The 17,099-nt window shown below is 35.2% G+C and overlaps 1 protein-coding gene across 2 annotated transcripts in view; it reads right to left on the minus strand.

The window, feature by feature from the left end:
• Positions 1–3,389: 3,389 nt before the first annotated feature.
• Positions 3,390–17,099, minus strand: part of LOC113112522 (collagen alpha-1(XIX) chain-like) — a 174,610-nt gene continuing 160,900 nt past the window's right edge. Inside the window, exons 46-52 of one of the 2 annotated variants that reach the window (XM_026278187.1) lie at positions 16,724–16,759; positions 14,307–14,351; positions 13,727–13,870; positions 11,044–11,110; positions 9,860–9,994; positions 6,176–6,253; positions 3,390–4,447 (exon numbers count right to left, since the gene is read on the minus strand). In XM_026278187.1, coding sequence (XP_026133972.1) covers positions 4,335–4,447; positions 6,176–6,253; positions 9,860–9,994; positions 11,044–11,110; positions 13,727–13,870; positions 14,307–14,351; positions 16,724–16,759 — 618 coding nt within the window. In that variant the 3' untranslated portion in view covers positions 3,390–4,334. The remainder of the gene's footprint in view (positions 4,448–6,175; positions 6,254–9,859; positions 9,995–11,043; positions 11,111–13,726; positions 13,871–14,306; positions 14,352–16,723; positions 16,760–17,099) is intronic. The other variant, XM_026278188.1, reaches the window with a different exon arrangement.

Genomic DNA, 17,099 nt, shown 5'->3' on the forward strand with positions numbered 1-17,099 from the left:
ATGTAGTTTTCAAATAAGCCTGAAGGACTTGATTAGTTGGATCAGATGTGTTTAATTAGAGGCAAATCTGAACTCTGCAGGGCTCTGGCCCTCCAGGAATTGAGTTTGACACCCTTGGTGTAGATGCTAATTTAAATGCTGGCAAACTGAACTTTGCAATTATTCAGTAACAAAATCAAGCCAGGAAGATTTTAAGTTAGAATTACATAAAATGGCATTCACTTCAATTAAAACTTTGAACATCAGTACAGACTAGACAATGTTTAAGCATGAAGTGAAAGCAAGTTTAAAAATTAAGTTATTTAAATGTTAATTAAAAAGAGAAATTTAATACATAAAGTGGCCTCAAAGAGCATTTGGATACTTTAGACAATATTTAGACACATGCAATAGCATTAGAGAGAGAGAGAGAGAGAGAGAGAGAGAAAACAAGACTTTAAAGGAATAGCTCACCCAAAAAAAGGGCTGAAAATGCACTCATCGTCAGGGTCGTCCAAGATATAGATGAGTTTGTTTCTTCATCAGAACAAATTTGGAGACGTTTAACATTATATCACATGCTCACCAATGGATCCTCTGCAGTGAATAAGTGCCGTCAGAATGAGAGTCCAAACAGCTGTTTAAAAACATCACAATAATCTACAAGTAATCACTATCATGTGAAGTGAAAAGCTGTGTGTTTGCAACAAATAAATAAATCCATGGTAATCGGTCACTTCGGGCTAAAACCATAATCCATAATAATGCTTTATCTAGTGAAAGAAACGAAGAAAAAAAATCCATGCAATGTTGTCTTCAAACATCAAAAATCCACCAACTGACTGTTCTTACCTGTAAATGATGCTTAATTTCAGTATATTTCTCTCCTGATTAAGACAATATATATGACTATACTTAACCGGAAGCAATAGTTTGAAGTAAAAAAAAAAAAAAAAAGTCTTGATGGATTTGTTCTTTACAGACATGCAGGTTTTCACTTCACTAGATGTTAATTTATGGACTGGAGTTGTGTAGATTACGTGTGGATTATTGTGATGTTTTTCATCATTGTTTGAACTTTTATTTTGATGGCACCCATTCACTGCAGAGGATCCATTTTTCAAATCCAAATTTGTTCTGATGAAAAAACATCTACATCTTGGATGGGCTGAAAGTGAGCTTTTTTTTTTTTTTTTTTTTATCATTTTATTTATTTATTTTTTAAGGAAATGTTTATTTTTGGGTGTACTATTCTTTCCACATTTTTTTTTTCTGAGGTCACTGTTCATATTCAAATCTCATGCACTTTTAATGACAACAATATCATTTAAATGCTGAAAGATTTAACAGATTGTGCTGTACATAATCCACAGTAAATATGAAATGTATTGCAATATTGCATAGAGTCACACATGTATGAGAAACACCCAAAACAGTTAAATTAATATTATCAAAATATTACACATTACACCCAAAAATGTACAAAAAAAATTCTAAAATAAGGTATCTACATGTATCTCTAAAATAATGGTAATGAATCAAATGTTAGTACATTCATAGTTTAATCTATAAGTCTGCAATGGTAATAATTCTCAAATTTTGCCAACAAATTAAACTCATCTCCATGCTCTTATTGTCCCTCATGAATTATAAGTCAGAAAAATACAATTGCATACTGAGAGCCATGCAAGACACTACTGTTTCACAATGAACGTTACATTAAATACATTTATTAAAACAATGTACAATGCAAATGCATTTACACAAGCACAAAAATGCTCATGTTATCTGACCACAATGAGCATTCATTCTATTGAGAACAGAAACATATCGAAACAGAATCATCTTCCAGAAAGTCCATCAGGTGGTGATGCAATGCATATCAGGTAGATGTGGTGTTTGTCTTAAGACTGTCCTTCAAGTAAGTCCACATGATTAGCCCTTGAGAATAATATTGTATCCATGCTACATGTCCTTAATAGCCCGTATCTGTAAATGAAACATCTGTGGTTGACTGAAAAACAAACATATTTCATGATAAAACTGACAAAAGCAACTGTAACAAAATATAAAGGGGACAAAGCTGTGCCGACTCTGAGATGCTTAGTTAGAAGGATTTTCTCTAGTTTGTGTTAGACAAGCAGTTCACCGATCTCTCACAAAAGATTCTAATGACCTGAACCATCAATATTTTAACTCTCAGAAGAGGTATTCTGGTACATTACATCAAAAAATTAAAGCATGAAATTAATGAGTAAAACAGCAAAAAAACTATTAAGGTTTTGCTTTGTCACACTTTACCGTAGTTGCAACAGATAATGGAAAGAAAGAAAGGATGGATGAATGGATAGAAGGAAAGAGGGAAAGATAGAAAGCAAGAAAGATGTAATGGAGGAGACTGGGAAGATAGAGATGAAAAAGAAAAAGCAGCAAAAATGCACCAAAAGCAGAATGTCCCAAACTTTCATCCGCCCACATGACTCCAGCAACCTTCATCTTCACAAACGAGACAGATGGATGTAGTCGAAAGATTCAATGACCCTTATGCGCCTTCAGTAAATCTCACCTACTGATGCTGGATCAGGATATTACAGATATATAAAATAAATAAAACCTTAATCCAAACAGCAATCCTAAAATTGTACACCAATAAATAAAGAACTAAATTATACGGAAACGTGGTCTTAAGACACGCTGCTGCCCATGAAAAGTAAAATCTACAAGGTTTGATGTTAACTGGCTTGCTGCTTGTTAAACTGAATATGATATTGACAAAGTTGTCGTCTTATAAAAATATTCAAGTAACACGGAAGGATGCTTTCCATACAAAGCAAAAGAAATTAGAGATAAATATGTTCAAATGCAAATAAAAAGCACTCCACATCTTTTCTCTGGAAAAACAAACTAGGTATATAACAAAATATACATACAACACCGGTATGATGGTGTTTATTAAACAGTCAGAAAAGAGGAACAGCACTTATTTCCCTGTAAACAATTAAAGCTTATTAATGTCATGAGCAGTTTTCACCTCGCCAACACTGGCCAACACAGCAAGATCAGTACAATCATTTCTTTTATCATTTCTTGCGGTGTTTGGTCAAAACTTAAGATAAAAGTCTGATATCACTTTTAAAATTTGGGATTCAAAATCTATATAACATGGAACTAAAAGTTTTCCGATTCTGGAATACAAACAAAGACTAAATGAACAAGAAACATCAAAGAGATTTTCGGAATTAAATTTTTTTTTTTCTTATTATTTTTTAAATGACAAATTGTAACAATTATTTTTGACTATATTTATAATTATCAAAAAAATATATAAGAAATAAATACTACAAAACTATTTTAAATTATTTATATTTTATGATTATTTTAATTAGTATGAATTATTAAATTGAAATAAAAAAATATTTAATTCGTTTTTTTTTTTTACTTATTTAACTAGTGGTTTCAGATGTTTTCATTCTTTATACACACACACACACACACACACACACACACACACACACACACACACACACACACACTTACTTAGCTATCTAAATGGGGACATTCCATAGGCATAATAGTTTTTATACTGTACAAACTGTATATTCTATCACCCTAGACCTTACAGAAAACTTTCAGAATTTGTAAAAAAAACAAAAAAAAAAACACCTTTGTTTACTTTATTTTTATCCCAGTTTTACAAATAAGAACATCCCCAAAGGGAGGTTTTTGGAGATTTTGTCAGGTTTAGCTCACTTTTGGGTACAAATCTGTCCACAAAATATGGTTAAGTAGGTACACACACACAGACACACACACACACACACACACACACACACACACACACACACACACACACACACACACACACACACACCAGTGCATCTGAGGTGATCAACATGACATTAACTCCCTTTTACAATTACATTTTCTGTTATTTACACAAACTTAATATTTGTTAACATACTCCTTTTCTATTTTAGATTGCATAGAGCCATCACAATTGAATTAAAACTCAGCATAAGAAAATAAGTAAATGTAAATTCTCATTTCACCAGTATTCACCTTGACCGTGCCGCCTCTGATAAACCTGTCCGGTGCGATTAGTGTAATGATGAGATTTGAATTCTCGTGTTATACTCACAAAACTTTGGAAATGAGTAAATGCATTGGTCACAAGTATGGGAAATGAAACGGAGCTAAATGATGAAATGACATCACCAGTAATGGCTGCTCTATGGGGAAAACGTTTGCGTGTCTTCTCCTCCGGCAGGGATCCTAGGTTTGTTTTAATAGCATTTAATGCTTGTGAAGATGAGCTGGTTCACTGGTGTCCAGGTTTGATGAGGATGTGTCAGATTCTACCCATCCCGTCTGGTGTGTGGATGGAAGCAGTCACTGGGGTTACATCTTCCCTCTGGACCTTGGGACCCCGGGGGACCTTGGGGCCCCTGCGATCCTATTCCGGGTGAACCTGTAGACGAATCAAGAACAAATAGTAAAAACCAGAATAAACTAGAAATGTTAGATTTTCTGAAGAAAACGCCTGTGTGAAACATGATACTGAGGATTTACTAGTATTCTGGTGATTTCTGGTGTTTAGTTAGTCTGAGCAGTAATAATAATAATGATAATGATGTTTGCCTTTGTATACACTGTTATTTAAAGGCACTTTTACCATAGAGTGATCACGACAGAATGGTGCAGTGTATAAAATCCATAAAACTTTTTTGTATGGGCTTGTTACCCTATAACTGCAGAGGATGAGTTGAAGAAGGAAATCACAGCATACAACGATAACAGTGTGCCGTGCAATTATAAAGAACCCCCAGTTAAAGTCTCTTTTGTGTTTTGCATTTGAAGAACAATCAGTGAGCACTTTTGTACCTCTATAAAAGAGGCGTTTATTAAAGAATGTCATTAGTTTAGTGCCATTATCTGCTTGTGCTTTTAGAAAGCAAAACATTAAAGCACCAATTGAAAAAATGACTACACTCTTGTGTGTTTCAAGAGCAAGCAAAGTGTAAAGAACGCCTATCACAGAAATGTATTTACAAGCACAGAAGGCCTTTCTAGACCCTGCCAAAAAGCAACATTTTCCTATTTTTTTACATATGAGGTTGATCTAAAAACAGATGCTATTACAATATATAACAGATAATGTAGCTCTCAGTCTTAAAAGCAATAACCAACAAGAAGATCTTTTTTCATTATTTTTTTTTATTATCTCTACTCATTAAGTGGTGGCACGGCTCATGTATTAAAGGAATATTCTGGGTTAAATACGTCCATTGGCAGCATACTGTCCCAAAATGAATCAATTTAACCCTCATTTTGTAAAAAACAAACTATGCTCTTCTATGGAAACCTACAGGGAAAGACACCATTGAAGGTTTATAGCAAAAACGACTTACAAGGGCTGGAAAAAAAATTCTGCATCGCGAATTGAGAAATGATTCAGCATCGATTCTGAGATTTTGAGAATGCATCGTGATTCTTTCTGGAGTCGATTGTGAGCTTAGTTTTGAACAGCAGATGGCACTGCATGCTTTGGAAACAGCCGTACTCTGCTTGTTTCCAAATCCTTACACACACTTAAATATTATATAATAACACACCTAAAATAATCATTCATAAAATTCGAAAAGGTTGAAGTGAATTACAAGGGTGTTATTTACATTAATAGTGCGTCATAAAAGCATTCTGAGCCGAGGTGAAATTAATTACATAGCTGGACGCACAAGCGCTCTTTAGCATTGTTCTTCATGAGCATTTGAGTTTGAAGATAAAAACTAGATTATATCTCCATCTGCTGCTAAAACTAATCTCAGAATCGATTCCAGCAGAATCGCGATGCATTCCGAAAATCTCAGAATCCATCCACGAATCAATTCTGCATCAATTTATCATCCCAGCCCAACGACTTACAGTCTAAATGTTTTGTGTCGGTAAGATTTTTTGAAAGAAGAAAGTTTTTTTTGGATGTTTTTGAAAGAAGTCTCTTATGCTAACCAAGGCTGCATTTATTTGATTACAAATACAGTAAAAACTGTACTATTGTGAAATATTATTACTATTAAAAAAAAAAAAAGTTTTATTTATTTATTTTTTATTTTGAAATTTTTATTTTAAAATGTAATTTATTCCTGTGATAGCAAAGCTGCGATGGCAAATTGGCAAAAATTGAAATTGAGTTTTGTACCTGGTGGGCCAGTGGGGCCTGAAGGTCCTGGAAGTCCCATCCCCATATGACCCCGTTCCCCTTTCTGCCCTCGATACCCTGCAGGAGTAAATCACACAAAAACACAGTGTGAGATATGCAGAACATATATTATTCTTCATTAATCTATGCAGACGTAACATGTAATGGTCATGTGGTAATTTACTTATAATTCTTTGTTCTGTATTCCATCTTTACCATCTTTGACTAATAGGCAGAATTTAGTTATCACTACACTACTGGTAAAATAAATAATCATTTACATACTTTATCTTAACAGATTAGCTGAGACCTCATTTCCAAACGATTCATTTCTAGATTCAGTTGATCTCAGACTTTACATTTCCAGAAAAGTGGTGCACTTCCCAAAAGTACCAGGTTGAAATGCAACATGAAGCCCTACCAAAAATCAGCTGTGTTACACAATTAGTCTCAGATCCTTCAAAACTCAGAAAGTTTTCTAAGCCCTTCAAGAGTAATGCCAAATCCATCAGAAAGACGCTTTCAAAGTATTTAAGGAGCACCATAAATGCTGACAGTGCTCGACGGCATGTCGCACGAAGCGGGCAGGCAAACAAACAAATAAAAACACATTAGCTGAAGCTGATCTTTTAGTCTTGGTTTCATACACATAAAAAAAAACACTCTGGAGATAATTTTTATAATGGCATGCAGAAAACTGCCTCCAGTCAAAATAAACATGCATTAGTGATGCACTTCCTCCGAGGCAGATCAAGTCTAACCTAAGAGAGAAACACTGTAGGAGTTAATGAAAAAGAAAATACCCAAGAGATGCCAAATAATGCAGTAATCGTCAGTGTCACCAGTACCAATTTTTACATGTGCAACTTACACAAGCAAACACACTAATTAACTAAAGTGCATCCGGACACCTTCAGATGCATTCATCCAGTGCAATGGCATTCCATGGAAGGACGGCACTCTACCTGCGGCATCACATCATGGTTTCCTGTGGCCGCTCACAATCACTGCATTACCACCCCCTGCTTGAGGGGGAGTTCATACTGCACAGTTATAACAGGAAAAAAAAATAGCGGCAGGGGGAGCTGCAATACAATACTAGCGAAATGCAGCCTGTAGCAACATCTACAAACTGTCATCTTTCTAAGACCTTACATTTAAAGTCATTTTTCATACTAAGAAAAAAATAAAAACCTTGTGGAGAAAGAAAAATGAGAATGAAAACATTAAATATTATATATAAATATATTTACATTTAATTAATCTTAAAATGGATTTGTATTTCCATAAGCTTGCAGATTTGCTCATATAAACCAGCAGTAAATGTAAAATATATTCTAAAATGTTGCATTGAGATTATTTAAAAAAAGCATGGTATATTTCTCTGCATTAAATTACATTATTTTACATTAATATAATAACTGCACACTCAGCAATAAGTATAATTGGGTATGTTCTTTGCATGCAGGAAAGTACAACTTAAAAAAATATAATTAGATACATTTTAATAAAACCAAGTTAGAGGATTTCATCAACCTAGGAGCTTTAAATAAATGAAAAAAATGTTATTGCAAGAAATTGTTATACAAAAGCATGGCTGATTACACTTTAGCTTTGTAAAACAGTTGCCTAAGTAGTTTTAGATGTTATGATGTTATACGACTCTCAAATCGCATGAACCATACATGTGTGGTTCATGTGCACAAGTCATTTAAGAAACAATATCAAACTTGATATATCTCGCAAAAAAAAAAAAAAAAAAAAAAACTCACCCCGAGTGGAATTAATGTGACTCAGGCATGTAAAACAACCAAGATTATAGAGATATTTCTCTTCATAAACTATTCATTTTTGCATTGAGGATTCCAAAAGAGGACAGATTCCAGTGGAGCAAAATAACGAGGAAATATTACCTGCAATCTTTATCATAAACATATGGAAGTCAGTTTCTGCAACTGAATAAAAAAATCAAAAAGGTAATTTCTTTTTTAAATTTTTATCTCACAATTCTGACTTTTTTTCTCATAATTGCATGATACAAACTCGCAATTCTGACTTTTTTTTTTTTTAAAGAACTGCGTAATATAAACTTGAATTAAAAAGTCAGAATTGCATACACATACAGTAAAGTCGCAATTCTGAGAAATAAAGTCAGAACTGCAAGATATAAACTCACAGATCGGACACCAATTCCACCAAAAGAGAGAGGGGGAATTTTTTCAGAATTGTGTGTTTATATCTCACAGTTATGAACTTTTCGCAATATATCACGCAATTGCAAGTTGTAAAGTCAGAATTGTGAAATAAAAACTCACAATTGTGAGAATATATCAGCCCCCCCCCCCAACCAAAAAAAAAAAAAACCTGGACTTTACGCAATTGTGAGTTTATATCACACAATTTAGATTAAAAAGTCACATTTGCAAAAAAATAATTGTGAGATAAAAAGTTGCAATAACAATTTTTTTTTCAGTGGTGGAAACGGGCTTCCATATCAATATCAACATTGACAAAGTAAAAAAATAAATAAATAAACGCTGCTGAATTTCTGATTTAGCAGGAGGTTGTAATTTTCTCCTCACCCTGGATTTGTCCCTGTAGAAAAACATTCCTCACCAGCAGTCTCCAAAGTACAATCCAGAGTAAAATGTGACACACAACACACATATTGTACACAACAAAGTGATACAAACTGGCTTTTCTGCATCAACACAACCTGGATATCAATAATAATAATAATCTCCACAACCAAACATAAAAGCAAACTTAATCAAAGTACTCATTTTCTTTGAATGGAAAGCAATTATTAGAGTTCAAATGTACACAACATAGTGTAATAGCATGAAAAACACGATGTCCTATTGGTTAAGGGTTCATAAGAACTCAGACGGAAGAAGCAGAACTGAACTGCAAGTCATAATTGATAAGAAACGCTAGAGGAGCAGTATGTTAGTTGCCAGTCTTTGATGAATGTTCAGAGTTGCTTATTTTCTCACTCCCCTTCAGTTTTATTGCTGGGCTTAATCCAACAAAGTGAGATATTGCGTGGCTTTTTTCCATCTGCTAACTTCTTCTCTTCTCTTTATCTTTCTTGCTCTCACAATTCTGTCCAGGGTGATATTACATTCTCCTATTCTGGGTCGGTTCTTCATCCGTCTTCATATGTCCCGCCAGGCTCTCGGCACCATATGCCACTTTGTCACGCAGCTATCTGCTTTCTTTCTTGTCTGACATAGCTAGCAAGATTCCTGTGAACCCCTTACACACAATATCGCATTCAACAGCCATTTTTGCATGCCTTTAGTTTGGACCGTCTTGCTCATTTCCTAGTTTTCTGAGCTAGATTACTTTGAACTTGAGTTTCCAAACATGACTCGGCAGAAAGGGCAGAATGACCTCAACCTGCTCTGTTCAGTGTAATTCAACCAACAGTCTGAGGAGCAACTGACACAGTCAATCTAACTAAAAATACATAGACATAAACACACTATTTTCCACCAAAAGAGAGAGGGAAAAAATGGAATCCTTTTAGAAAAAAAAAACTTAGCTTAATACTGGGGAAACAGAGGAGTCATATAAATAAACCAGTCTTGTGCATCTGGGTGTTTGTGTGAGCAGGGACCATTGTAGGAGCGGTGTAAACACGTCCATAACATGTTCAGTCTTTTGGGTTTTGGCTCCTACCTTGTGGACCTGGCTCTCCGGGGGGTCCTGGGGAGCCATCATTACCGGGTGGCCCTGGAGGGCCTTGTCGACCCTGCGCAGCTAATATAGCTGCTGGTGTCTTCTGTAGTGAGGCGTAACTGTCTGAATACCTCTCTGAAAAAAGCAGAATTAAGAATCCGCATTACATTACTATTGAATATATTATTATGAAGTCATAGAACAGAGCTGTTAGTTTAAAAAAAATCAATTTGTCACTCAGTTTGTAAAAATATATATATATATATATATAATAAAAAGTAAATAAATAAAAATTTAAATATAAATATAAAATAAAAAACAGAAAAATAAGTTAAAAACTCTAAACAGTTACAGTAAAAAGAAAAATCAATTTGTTCCTCAATTTCTCTGGTAAAGAGCTCATTTGCAATACTGTTAATATTGACAGCTGTTTTATATATATATATATCCTTAAGAAAATATGTAAAAAAGGAGAATTAAGAATCTGTATTATAATGTATTATATTATTACTTAAAAAAACATAAAACAAACAGAACATAGAACAGTCAGTTAACAAAAAATCTATTTGTCCTTCAATTTGTAAAAAATAAAAATAATTTTATTAAAATAATAATAATAATAATAATAATAAAATATTATTAATACTAATAATAACAAAAATAAGGAGAAAAATATATCTTTATAATAAAATAAAATCTTTCTCCTGGTTGTGAACAATAAATCACAAGCTGGTAACATTAAAAGTCACAACACTTTATCCTAACTTATCCTATCTCAAACACACACACACACGCACACACACACACACATACGTTTTTCTTTTTGTGATAAGTGGGGACATCCCATAGGCGTAATTCTATGGCCCTACACCAACCCTACACCTAACCCTAACCCTCACAGGAAACTTTGTGCATTTTTACTTTCTCAAAAAAAACTCATTCTCTATGATTTATAAGCGTTTTGAAAAATGGGGACATGGGTTATGTCCTCATAAGTCACCCTCTCCTTGTAATACCTGTGTCATACCCATGTCATTATACAGAGTTGTGTCCTAATATGTCACAAAAACAAGAACACACACAAACACACACACACACAAACACAAAGAACTGAAAGCTAAAAAAAATCCTCATCTACTGGTGGAGACACAAGAAAAACACCTCGGTAGCGGCAGGAGATGTACCTTCAAATACACGCAATACTTCATTTCGGATGAATGTTTTAATTTCCTCCAAGGCAGCTGTATCGCCCTGCAAAAAGAAATGAAAGGAGAAAAAAGAAGGCAGACAGGGGAAACAAACATCAGCACAACACGATTTGCAGATTAAAAAGTGCAGCTACAAAATGGCAGCGATTCATGTTTTATTCATGCTAAGAAATGGAGTTCTCAGAGATAAAGGGATGGATGACACAATGGCGTAATCACCATCTCTCCTCAAAGTATCTTGCCGTTCATGATCACTGCTCTACACAGGACGAGGCCTGAATTTTTGAAGAACATCTCGCTGGAAAACAAACAGCTTCCTTCCAATCAAAAAGATACATTTAGCAGTTCAAGGCCATTCTGTCAGATGCTCAGAGGCTCCTGCGAAGCTCTGTGCCTCGGGCTGCATGCACAGCATCTTCTCCTGAATGCTTGTGGAGGGTTAAAAGGAAATGGGCTAATGCATATTCAGGGTGTGGAAATTCAGCTATCAGTCTAAAGCCCTATAACATGACTTGTGTCGGGGCTCCAACATACCTACTAACACAAGCGTCAAAGACCACTTTGACATCCACATGAAAAGCTTTTCAGACAGTATCACGGAAGGACGGCTTTACAAGGTTGCTAGGTAGCAGCAAAGTGCAAAATGTACAGAAAAGTGAAAGCGAATGCTTGCATGCATTCAAACTTGAAATAAGAAGCCCTTATAGTTGCTTTGAGATGGTCTTGGTGAGTCTAGCATCATTTTCTGTCTACAAACTAAAACAAGTCTGGACCACTTATCATGGCACATTAATAAAACTTTGAGGAAGTTGTGATGCTTGATTCATGACATAAAGTACTTTTGAGTCGTATCATTTCAATGAATGAGTTTATCCAGTTCACAAAATCAAGACTCAAAATTTCATCTGTTTTAATATACATGAAACATCATTTATTCCTGTGACAGCAAAATTGAATTTTCAGCATAATTACTCCAATCTTCAATAGCACACAATCCTTCAGAAATCATTCGAATATGCTGATTTGCTGCACAAAAAAACATTATCAGGTACTAACTTGAAGGTTAGTAAATGATGACATAATGTTCATTTGGGCTAACTATCCCTTGTCCATTTACTGTCTGTGTGTGGTTTAAAGGTGGAGTTTCGTAGAGCTCCACCCTTATGACACATACAATCCACTTCTAATGGTCCCCTCCTGAGTGACACGGTTGTGAGTTTGTTTGATTGGGAGCGAGAGTGTTGGATACAGTCCTCGCAGCGGGCGGCTCATTGCTGCAGCTTGTGCTTTTCAGAGGCTGATGGGGTTTGTGAACACGTGTGGGTAATTATTGTTATGCAGAGCTACTAATTATTTATTCTGAAGTGTTCACGCATGTGTTATGCACAACAAAGCAATCAATGACGGCTGCCCTCTGAATAGCGTGGGGCGACCTGCGGTTATGGATTCGGGCTGGGGGCCAGGAGGCTGGTGCAGATTGGTAGAAAGCCAGCAACTGGATCATTACTGAGGTCAAAGATGTGATCCACCTCCAGAGGAGTATGCAGTCACTGTAATCTGGAAAGGGTTCATGTTGACAGTGGTTTTATTGCTAGAGGTTATCGAGTGGCAGTTGATTGTAGTGGGTGTTCATGCTGATGAATGCCCTATGGTTTATTTGACAGGCTGTGGCATTGGTGTACTGTTTGACACTGAATCTGTTTATTTGACACAAAAAATATGCTCACGTATCACTGATGTTGCCTCAAATTACTTCAACAATCAACTCAAACCATCAACTTCAACCATCAATTCCAAACCGATGATTGCCGGTTGCTTTAATGCAGTAAATCTCTGCTGGTGTGATCATTCCTTAACCCTTTAAAGCCTGACACAGGAATATATGAAATAATAGTCAGGAAAATTAAATGCATTTGATGCATTATCATTATAAGGTTTTATGAAATTATTAAATTCCCAGTATTAATACTGCCACTATTATTAAGTTGCCAGTAAGATTTCTTTAATGCTTTTAAAAGAATAACATTATGATCACCGAGGCTGCATTCATATGACCAAAAACACTGTAAAGACAGCAATATTGTCAAATATTATCATAATTTAAAGGACTGTTTTCTATTTTAATATATTAGAGAATGTAATGTATGCCTGTGAAGGCAGAGCTGAATTTCCAGTAGCCATTATTCCATTTCAGTGTCACATGATCCTTCAGAAAAAAAAAGAAAAAAAAATCTATTTATTTTGTGCTCATTATTTTCAAATGTTAAATGATTACTATTAATAGTATTTTTGTGGAAACTCTTTTTCAGGATTCTTGAATAGAAAGTTAAAAAATACATCCATTTTAGTAGTAAAGTTATTTATGTTACAACATATTTGTCAATTTTGATCCACTGAATGTGTCCTTTTTTGAATGAAATTAATATTTTTATTCAGCATAAAAAAAGAAAAGAAAAAAGATTGACCCCAGACTTTTGAATGGCAGTGTATGTATGTTGGTGTCAGTATAACCAAGCCTAAAGAAAGCCAACACAACCTCAAATATTTCTGTGAGTTCTGGTGAAGTCTTGAAGATGGAAAGCCTTTAAGAACATTGATTTAATAAGTTCTATATTCTGACTCGTCTCTATGGCTCGGAACTGTAGGATTATATACATACCAACAGATTGACGGTCCCTGGTGTTGTTAAAGATCCAGGTTCTCCTTTCTGTCCAGGTGGCCCTTGAGGACCAATGACCCCTCTTTCTCCAGCCTTGCCTCTTTCTCCCTGTACTCCTCTCTCTCCTGGAATCCCCGGATCTCCCTGCAAAGGCAAAGCCGGAATATAAATACCAGAATATAAACGACACAATATGGCTATTATGAGCTGCATCAGCCTTTCTGGCTGTATTACATTAAATGCACCACGCAAATAATCAAAGCTACTACATGGCGGTTAGATAAGTGTAGTTGGTAAAAGACCAATGCATTTTACATTTGTTTATTTTTGATTATTGATATGTCTAATAATATGTTTTCTACTTCATTTTCCTTTTTATATTTTTCTAGTCACAACAACAAAATGGCTTCTTGCATGCTGATTACACAACAGGGACTTTGATTTAATGAACAAAGTTTTAAAGCACCAATAACATATTTATAAATTGAAAACATGTTCCTCTTACAACAGGTGTACAAAAACTCACACTGACCCTTTTAAGTTGTATGTAATTTTTAAAATCAAAATATGAATATCTTACCCGTTCTCCTTTAGTACCTCTGTCTCCAGGTCTGCCCGTGGCTCCCTGTGAAAATACAAAAAGAGAGAAATCCAAGAAATGAAGGTATCCCAGGACATATACATTAGATATTTGGATTATATATATATATATATATATATATATATATAATTTATTATCTTTTATTTCTATTTTATTTTTTTGAATTTTTATCATTGAGGAGCCACCTGAATGGATCCAAAGGGTGATTTGTCAGATCTAGCAAACGTCCAGGCACATTTTTTTATTTTTGGTCCATGAAGTTATCCCTCCATATATCCCCTACATATAGATGGCTAAATTGCACTATTTTTCATAGCAGCTCCCAAGCTGCATTAGTGCAATGGAATTATTTGGCTGCTTTAATGGCCCAACTTTTCCAGTTATTCAGTCGAGAGCAGAACAGAAAGAGCTCAGAGGATTTACAAATGACCATTTCCTCCCCAAACTCATCAAAGCCATGAACCTCTGGATCTCTCTTTCTCTTATACCTCTCTCTTCATCTCCTCTGAGAGGGCTCTCTAGAGAAACACCTCTCATTGTACTCCAAAACCACTCTTGCATTTCTCTCTCCCCTCACTTTCCCATCTATCTCAGCTCCTCTCTCGCATCATGGCTCCCACTAGCTCCTCGGGGAACATCTCGGTATCAAATTCTCTTGCTGGATTACAGCAGCCGAGCAAAAGAGAAACGCAATCTAGCCTGCGTTTCTAAAGCGGGCGGCACTTTGTGAAAGCATCCTCAACCATCTGCTTTCATCCAAACCCCCATCAATGTTGAACACTCTCTCTCCTCCTCTCTTTTCCCAGACTCCTGATGAGGAGAGTTTAAAGCCATCACCGTGCCCACTGAATTGTGTTTCCCTCAGCCCCTGCCATAAAGAGATGGAAAAGTATGAAACGGAGAGGATTGGGAAACTTCCTGCTAGATGGCACTGTTGCTCCACTGAAAGAGATAGGCAGCCATCCGTGAAAGAAGCAGGGAGGGGGGAAAGAAAAGAAAATAGAGGAAATCTCAGAGTGGTCCAACACCCGCAAACACGCAGTCGTGCTATTTCAGAAGATGGTGACGTGAATGAAAGTGAAAATAAAGCCAGTGAACTTCCTCCCGATGATCCGCACCCATTTGAACCTTGACTCATCCAGAGACGGTATAAAGTGGGAAAAGGTGAACTCCTCGTTGGTTTAATATCAACCTTCTTGACTCATGGCTGCTCAGTTCTGCTTGAGCCAATCAAGCTAAACCAATAAAATGCAAGTTAGCTATAAATGTTTTTAACTGAAACGGTGTTAAGCATCATTGCTATACTGTTACAGTTTGTGTCAATATATTGAATTAGACTGTATTTTTATATTTGTTTTTATTTTATTTATTAGTTTTAGTTTATGTAAAACTAAACAAAAATGAGAAATGATAAAATAAAATATTTTATTTTTATTTCAAGTAACAATTTTTGTTTGAAATGATTTTAGTTTTATTTAACTATAATAAATATGAATTGAAAAAGTTGAAATAAAAAAAATGTTGACTTAGAAGATAACTGAAGTAAAATAAGTACTACAATTAATAAAACTGAAAAAAGACAAAAAAGCATATAACAAAATTACTAAAAATAAGAATGAAATGTGTATAAATACATTTTTTTAACTAATTCAAAATATTAATAAGCATTGTAACAATCATAACATTGATTATTATAGCCATATATTGTAGTTACAACATCAGCCATTAGAGGCAAACTGGGCCAGCTAACCATCGTAACCTTGTTGTAATGACTTCTGACTCTGTTTGTTCTCGCTCACCTCATTAAGATCTGCAGATGTTTGCTGTATTTACCATGTTTGTCTGTCTGTGACGGAGGACTATATGTGAGTTTGTGTGTTCTCTGATGTGTCTGCTCACTGCTGTAAAGTGTAGAAGTGCGGTTTGTTACACAGTTCAGTTCTGCTGTAGATATGCGTTCTGTTGTGACAAGGCATCAGAGAATGAAACATTGTTTGTTTGACGTGGCAAGGCTTTCGAAACTACAAACCCTGTTTGTAAGGGACATTTAATTAGTGATCACATGCATTATTCATGATTTAATGGCTCATAGGCAGGATTTGATCCACATTGTAGAGCAATAGCAGGGAGTTTAAAATTTTAAAAGAATAATGACTGGTGTTGGGTTTTTATTTGCTTGGGAAAGAAAGAAATCGAGTGAGACAAGAGATAAATGTAGACCAGCACGGATCCGAGTCTAACCACTATTCCCTAACTCGCTGACAAAATATTAGTGCACAAGTTAAATTACATGATGCATGTATTAAAGTAAAAGCATTTTACTAACATTATCATACTAGACACAGAGTACAGCTAAAGCCAAAGCTCTCTCATGCATAAACTGTATACAAACATACCGTATAGCCTGGAATTCCATCTTTTCCTGGCCTTCCCTGTGGAAGAGACAGAACATTCTCATCAGTCTTCACATTCAAGGCAACTCTGCATTGATCATAATTTCCATTTATAAATAGATGAGCCACAGTGAGCCCAATGAGCAGAAATGTTGAGATGCTATTAGAAAACCACTTTCATAATGTTCTTTTAAAAGTTTCACAGACGTAAAAATGGAAGCAATTTTTCTTAATCAAATTTTCTGCAGTTGTGAGATATAATGTTGTAAATATGAAAAACAGATCAGAATGGTTGAGAATCAGATAATCTATACATTTATCCATACATTATTCTATCAATCCATCCTTACATCCATCCATCCATCCATCATTCTATCCA

The sequence above is a fragment of the Carassius auratus genome, chromosome 13 (assembly GCF_003368295.1).
Source record: "Carassius auratus strain Wakin chromosome 13, ASM336829v1, whole genome shotgun sequence".
Classification (NCBI taxonomy): Eukaryota; Metazoa; Chordata; class Actinopteri; order Cypriniformes; family Cyprinidae; genus Carassius; species Carassius auratus.